The sequence below is a fragment of the Triticum aestivum genome, chromosome 7A, assembly GCF_018294505.1.
Source record: "Triticum aestivum cultivar Chinese Spring chromosome 7A, IWGSC CS RefSeq v2.1, whole genome shotgun sequence".
NCBI classification, from domain to species: Eukaryota; Viridiplantae; Streptophyta; class Magnoliopsida; order Poales; family Poaceae; genus Triticum; species Triticum aestivum.
In genome coordinates this window covers 719,937,334-719,945,024 of record NC_057812.1, presented here as the reverse complement: position 1 = coordinate 719,945,024, position 7,691 = coordinate 719,937,334, and the positions used below count along the sequence as shown (strand labels likewise).

The window sequence follows — 7,691 nt, the reverse complement described above, 5'->3', positions numbered from 1 at the left end:
TGACCTCATTGATCAGTTTAGTTGACTGCGTTGACCATCTCTTTAACAAAAGTTAATCCCTTTAATAAAACTTCATTGATTTTTGGAAAAAGTTCTTCTATTTGGAAAATAAGTTCATCGATTCTGAGAAAAGTTCATCGAATAAAAAAAAAGTGCATCAAATTTGACAAAACTTCATCAATTTGAAAAAAAGGTCATCGAATTTGAGAAAAGTTCATCGATTTGAGAAATAAGTTCATGAAAATTGATAAAAAACTTCATCAAACTCGAAAAATGTTCATCAAATTTGAAAAAAGTTCACTGAATTTGAAAAAAAGTTTATTCGGTTTTGAAAAAGTTCGTTCATTTTGAAAAAAGTTCATCAATTTTGATAAAATGTTCAATGGTTTTGAAAAAGGTTCATTAATTTGAAAAAAGGTTCATTCAATTAGAATTAAGAAAATAATAAAAAAGGAATTAAAAACCAAACAAAACAGCCATGAATAAAAAAGAAAAGGAAAAAAGAAATAGAAAAAAGAAAAGGACGTAAGATGAAAGGAGGAAAGATGGTTCTATTGAGCACATAAGGTGAATGCCGTAAGGTGCTTAGCGCAGCGAGTATGGAGCAAGAGGTGCCCAGTTCGAATCGGGGCGTGCGTGATAATTTTTGTTTTATAAACAGAAAACAAGATAGAATGGGCCGGCCCAGCTACAATACCCTATATTCGGATTTGGGACAGCCCGGGTAGCATCAGGCCTTGCTGTAATGTTTTTTGGCAGCAGCAGTAACGCCCCTCCACCCTCCTCCCCGGGATCTTATTTCCCGCACAGCAGCAAATCCATTTGGCTATTACCTGTGTTAGAACCTTCCTGCAACCAACATTTTTTTGTTTTAGTTTTATTAGCTGGATTTACTGCTTTTTCTTTGAGTTTTTTTCGTGAAAAAATTTAAATTAGCGAACATTATTTGAATTTACAAATTTATAAATTTGTAAGCTGTATCTAAATTCTGAATATCTTTGAATTCAAGAAAAAAATAGTTCATCAAAGCAATTAGTTCATGTTTCTAATTTGCAAATGAATTATTAAAATTGGTGAACGTTTTTTTAGTTCATGAACATTTGTAGGCCTTGCAAACATTTTTTGAATTTGTGAACATTTTTTGGAATTCTGATTGTTTTCCCATCTTTTTTTCTTTCTCAAAACCTGAACATGGACGTTAACGCCTTGAACGACGATGTGGCTTCATGCATGCACGCCTCTAGCCCCCTAGCCCGTGCACTTGACGCGGGTTTGTTCTCTTGTCCATGCAACTTCCTTCAAAGCTGACTCGTTTCAAATCATACATACATACAATAACGATCAGACACGTCCAACCTGATGTAGTGCAGATAGGTCTAGAATTTTGAAGTTGAAATGATACGAACTGAATTACACTTTGCATAAATTACACATATATGTGCCACTAGAACAAAGTGCATTTCCCCCGCAAAAGAAAAGTATTACATTTGCACTAGAGGCCCATATATGTGTAAGTTTCCTATTATTACATAGGAAGATAAGTACAATATTTCACCCCTCAATTTCAACTAGTACGAATTTGGACCGTCAACTTCAAAGCTAATTTCTCAACAAAGAAAACTTCAAAGCAAGAGAAGTTGCACCATGAACTTTGAAAACCAAAAGGATTTAGTCCCTACTAGAAGGTTTGAACGCACTTCGCTGCGTCATTGGTGTTGTTGGAATTTCATAATTTTTGTTTGTTATCTGGTTTGACGCTTGGGGAAGATGGTGGTTTTTTACAATGCGGTGTTTTGGTGGCCTTTCTTGGCAGTATGATTTTGTGTTATCTGCTCATCAATGCATACTTATGTGATGAAGTTTCTTATGCTGGTGGCCACATGTAGTGCTACAATATCACGTGGTGGTGTTTCCTTTTTCTAGGCGGTGAGAGGATGTGCGAGACTAATGTGTTTTTAGGCTGGTGGTTGCTGATTAATTTGAGAAAATTGTTGGCCCAGTCTAAATCTTGAACCAAATCTTAAATTGAATAGCCTAACTAAATGTAGAGCCCTTGGGAAATCGTTGACCCAGCCAAAATCATGAACGAAGTTTAAAATTTAACACCTCAATTGAATGGGAGGGTTTTAAAATTAGGGAGCATATTGTTTTAGATGATATTGACTCAACGCGGCTCTGTTGATGACCTGGCATGGTTTTGACTAAATGTGTATGAAGTAGGTCAAGATAACTCTAATTCTACCTAATGAACAGACAACATAATTCAACAACAACTAGATATGCCGAACTATTGAAGTATGGTACAAATAATTTCTCTATGTACTACACATATAGATGTGCTAGACGTCACTTGGTCAAATACAAGTTCATCTTTTCCAAGTCTAATCATCATATTCTAGCTTGACGTGTGTTGTACGTGTTTCAAATGACAAGGAGGCTGTCTTTTCCCCACACAACAAAAGATACTTTCACCAGTTAACATGCACTGTAAACTATTTAGAGAGAAATGAAAAATTGAGCTAAGTTATAAAATCCCAATAATATCACTTCTTTTGAGGTACACACAAAATCAAATACTTAATATAATCTCGAGTCGCCACATAAATATACGTGAACTTGATATATGCAAACTTACACATGAACTCGAGTTGGATGTGGATGTGGATGCCTCATAGAGTTGGGGACATGCATACACACATGCATAGCAACCCGTCCATGCACGCATACGCACATGCATATGTGAGTATGTGTGGTCTTCATAACATATTTGTGCAGTCCACACACCTACGGATCCAACGGTCATTTGTGCATGGGCACCAAATCTTCTCTTGTTATAATTGTTTTATCCTCTTATAAGTTAATTGGTTAGGAATTTACGATATATCTGAGTCATCAAATAAAGCTACTAACCACCGGCCTCCGGTGCATTATTCGGGGTATCCACTCGTGGAGTATCAGGTCCGGCTAGGTTTTTCAAGGAAGACAAATAATCATGCATTTCAGGCACATACTTTTCATGGATCGCTGCATAGTGCATAGGAGATATAAACAAGTGAGTGAGGAGCATGCATGCGATATTCGAGCACTATGATAAAGGGACGCCAAGAAACTTACCCTTGTCCACCTTGTTATTGGAGTCAGCCATATGATCAATGTATCTCTGTCTTGTAAACTAGGTTGAGTTGTTGATGACCAAATGCTCGGAAAATTTCGGTTCTTATAGAGGCACAATCGGCGGGAAAATAATAGAAGCTGCATGAACTAGAATGATCATGACATTTAGCGAGGAACTAGTACGTGTATACTTCCATTACTGAATTATACTAATGTAGGAGTATATGGACTCCTTTGAGTGAGTGCTATTGCCTTAAATGTGCAATCGGACACATGTACTCCCTCTGTTTGTTTTACTCCGCATATAAGATGTGTCTTAAGCCAAACTTTATAAACTTTGACCAAGTTTAAAAAAAATATCAACATTCCCAATACAAAATCAGTGTTATTAAATTATTATGGAATTAGTTTTCATATTGTATATCATTAGTACTATGGATTCTATTATTTTTAAATCTAAAGTTGGTCAAACTTTATGAAGTTGTTGACTTCAGACTAATCTTATATGCGGAGTAAATGAAAAGGAGGTTCCTTTTACATGATCTACTCAGTCAATAGAATATGTGTCAGACGCACACGGTTAGAAGTGTGCAAAAATTATGGGTAGTTCATTCAAATAAATGCTAAGCAATTGAACATGACATTAAAACCACATATAATAAAAATATATAAAAATGAAATCATGGTGACATGTACGTGGACTCACTCCTCCACACACATGCTTCAAACTATATTTATTAATGCACAAAATATATGCTGATGATATTCACTTTTTTAGTTTAGTAAATGGCGTCTTCTAAAGATGTGAACATGATAAATATCTTGCAAGAAGAGTCTGACCGTGTGTAATCTACTTGATCTTGGCATCCAAGTTATTACAAGTCTTCTGAGTGTCAATGTACGTAGCAGCTCTTAGCTAATATTCTACACAATCAGCTATGTGTATACACATGATATAACCGTCATGGATTTTTTCTTTATTTGACAAGCTGATGTGTACGTGTACATCCATCCAAAAAAAGATGTGTAGGTGTACATAGACTAGATTTTTCCTTGGTCATTGTTCCAAGTCAGATTAAATTTAGTTTGTAATACATGAAGTCAAGTCGTTTTTACTTGTACACATGTTTTTTTATTACATGTTTTTACTTGTACACATGTTGATGATATATGTTTCTTGTAATTTATTAGGTAGATAGCAAAATAACTTGTGCAATACAAAGTTGGTAATTATGTTAAAACTAGAACTATAGAGACGTCATGTTGAAGAGTTCGTACCGTGTTGGTTTGTCCGCACACTGTCTTCGAGTTCTACACACCTTAGCCTAAACAACCTTGGCTGACTTAACACAAAGCACGAGCATCACACAATACTCCGATAAGGACCACCAAGGGACCGTACAACAATTCTTGAGATACATAAAGTCACCGTATAAGCCTCGTAGTCGAGGAAATTTTTCTCCCGCTAAACAAACATTGCTAAAAAAATTAGAAGAAACACAATAAATTCAAGAACCCATGCCAAGTCAGTTCGCTATAAAAAAGTTAGAACTAACTCCCTACCATCCCCGTAATATTTTATTATATCATCGGCACAAACCAAGGCACGGTATATACATGTATGATTTCACAAAAGAAAAACTTAGAAATGCGAGTAAAAAAACATACATGTATTTATTTTTTTGTAGTGGAGAAACGTACCGTCCTTAATCAGTAGGTATAGTTTCTTGCAAGAAAGCGACCAATGTTGGGTTGAGGGGTTTGATATCAGTTCCGAAAGGGTGTCACCATATTTGTTGGATAAACAAAAATTTAAGTCAAATATAAGAAAAAACGTGGAGACAAGATGTAGTTCATACAAAAGCAACGCTTCAGTGCCCGACGGTTTCGCCTCGACGAATATAGCCTTGGTTAGCCCGTGCACCGTGCCGTATAATAGCAACCCCAACATGCACGACGCCATGGGCAGAAGAACGAGCATTGCGTACCAATTAGAGCATAATCTTACTGACCCTGTCATGAGCTCAAACCTATGAATATGCAGGCACGCTATATCGCGCTAAGCCCAAGCACGTTCTCATTTGCTGCTAGATATTCAACCACATTTACAACCAACTTTTCAATCTCAACTAATATATAGGGGATAAAACAATAAGAAAATTAACACCCGTTCATGTTTCATGTACATAATAAAGAGCACTGTACTAGACTAAAACTCCATCAAAACACAAGGGGAAAAAACTCACAACCTTCTTCCTAAACACGCATGCCATTTGTAAAGCTAACCTAAAAGATATTGCACCAGCAACTGGCTAGCCATCAAGCTGCTGCATCATGCAACGTAGTCCTCATCAAGAAACTCCATCAAAGGCTGTTGCAGCGCCTTCATTACAGCTTCCCACCCAGCATGTGTTGGGTGTGTCTGGTCCCAATAGAACATCTTGTCAGGAGTTTCACATAGGTCGTACAAGCGCTTCCCTGAATGGCTACGCTCTCCACAGTACCCTCCCTTATAGGTACTCTCGCAGCACGGGGTCAGTTTGCGGTTGAAATTCTTGGACTCATCCGACCCTCCACCTGCATGCACAAAAACAGTTATGCATAGTTACAGAATCAAATTCATACATTATAAGCCAGATTTGGCTTACAACATACACGCGGATATGTGTACTTACCAGGGGCATGATTAATGATGTCAGTGAAAGCAGTGTAGAGGTCCAGTATGTGAACGTTGTCCCTTTCTTCGAGCATTTGCTTTAGATACTTGTTGTGCACGGATGCGCCATAATTGCCGAGAAGGTCGCACGTAGTGTAGTTGTTCGAACTAGTATGCAAAGGCATGCAACCAATGGGATGCAAGTTGTTTACTAGCACCTTTCTCACACCAAGCATCTGCAGTTGCGCCACATTATCTAGGATCTCAGTCGCCACGTTTCCGACGTAAGTATCGAGCTGCATGCAGGAGAAGTTAATTAGCAAGGCGGAGATTGATATATTAATTGATGGTGTAATTTGTATGTGTGAGTATGGTAGCTACTACTTACATCGTCGAAGCTTGTGTAGAAGCCATTATTGGCCTCAGAGCCGCTCATGTAGTCATTGCCGGAGATGGCGATGAGCGCGACAGAGTGGTGAAGCTGTCGTGTTGGGATGACCCCGTCGTTGACTAGCCTCTTGAAAGCTTGAACCTGTGCAGCAAGGGTCGGCACCTTTTTCTTCGCTGTCACCTTGAAGACACCAGCGCCGGCAGAAGCGAAGGTCATGCCAGATGAGCCACAAGATTGATCATCTGTGAGCTCGTACGCTGGAGGTGCTTCATGGAGACCCAACATCCTTGCTGCAGGGACAAGCAGTAGATAGGAACGATTATTTTGGATACACCTAATAGATGTATAATGATACACGTCATAGCACACTAGCAGTCTAGCATTAGACTAAAACTAAAATTTGCTACCTAGCTATATACTTGCATAATATATGAGTACACGTACCGATAAAATCTGATTGCATCCTGTAGTTGGAGAAGCGTCCGGTCAAAACAGGAGACGTAGGATAATGAGAGTTGAGATAGGAGCCGTAGGGGTAGCTCCATTGGCGCGATGTCTTTTCACCGGTGATGTTGGGACGGTTGCCGTTGTCGACAAAGTCGTCGCCGAAGACGAACATGCTGGACCATTGGTTCCTCGACCCCTGGGCAGAAGGTGTGCCTCGGGCCTCCACTGAAGCACCTGCAACATGGATCGATCATGTGAGTACGTGCGCGCGTGCATGCTGGAAGAACATGAAGAACGGGACAAGATTGAAGTGATGTAGTAATACACGGCTAGCGACAGATGTCCATAAGGAAAACAAAGGCGGCACGCTAGCAGCAAACATCGGAAAGAAAGACATAGTGGCAGTGCGTGCGTACCATCAAAGAAGACGAGGATGAGGAGAAGACAGACAACAGCCGGCGGGAGCTTCATGGCTGCGAAGCCTGCGAGGGCAGCCGTCCGGCGCCCGGCGACGAAGCAGATGATGGAGAGGGTGCCGCGGAGGAAGGGAGATGGGGACGGGATGGGATCGTGGTGTGGACGTAGGGCTATATTTATAGGAGGAAGAATGCACGTGTACCTTAGTGTCCTGCTCCTGTTAACTTCGCTTCAACTTCTTACCTCTACGATCAACTTGGAGGGGAAGGCCCATGCGCATGCCCATGTCTTTCACCGGCCTAATCTCGTTGAAGTTCCAGATTCATCCTCAAGATTCCGCCCTCCCTACGTCCGTTTCCCCTCCTCATCAGTGAATGCTCCTCACGTACTCATCCGGGTCTTTTTTTCTCCGCCCATACCGAATTTTATGCCCGATGTACCTTCTAGATGGTGGCCCCTCTTTCCAGACAACACAATGTGGGTTTAAACCCTGTTCGCGAGTACCAAAGCATCAAACTCCTTTATAAGGAGCTGTATCCATCGTTGTAAAGTATGCTTGATACTTTTTCTTTCATGTGGAAAGTAAGCTTGATACTAATTAATAGAAAGAAAAACAGCTTCATGCAAGATTCAAGGGAAAACTTTGTTTTTGCCACTCTAGTTTTT

The 7,691-nt window shown here is 39.8% G+C and overlaps 1 protein-coding gene across 1 annotated transcript; it reads right to left on the bottom strand.

Annotated features, from left to right (window-relative positions):
* Nucleotides 1–5,208: 5,208 nt before the first annotated feature.
* LOC123147051 (GDSL esterase/lipase At5g03600-like) lies at nt 5,209–7,185 on the bottom strand. The gene is made up of 5 exons (XM_044566303.1): nt 7,025–7,185; nt 6,606–6,842; nt 6,159–6,451; nt 5,790–6,066; nt 5,209–5,691 (listed from the first exon to the last, which is right to left on the bottom strand). Exons 1-5 carry the CDS (start codon nt 7,077–7,079, stop codon nt 5,447–5,449), a joined length of 1,107 nt encoding a protein of 368 aa, XP_044422238.1. The 5' UTR covers nt 7,080–7,185; the 3' UTR covers nt 5,209–5,446.
* Between the last annotated feature and the right edge of the window lie 506 nt (nt 7,186–7,691).

Excerpts from the sequence above, each read along its gene's own strand:
- LOC123147051 (XM_044566303.1), bottom strand. The coding sequence starts at position 7,079 with ATGAAGCTCCCGCCGGCTGTTGTCTGTCTTCTCCTCATCCTCGTCTTC. Across the intron at positions 6,452-6,605 it reads GATGCAATCAGATTTTATCG|CAAGGATGTTGGGTCTCCAT; the intron begins GTACGTGTACTC and ends TTGTCCCTGCAG. Across the intron at positions 6,067-6,158 it reads TCTACACAAGCTTCGACGAT|CTCGATACTTACGTCGGAAA; the intron begins GTAAGTAGTAGC and ends TCCTGCATGCAG.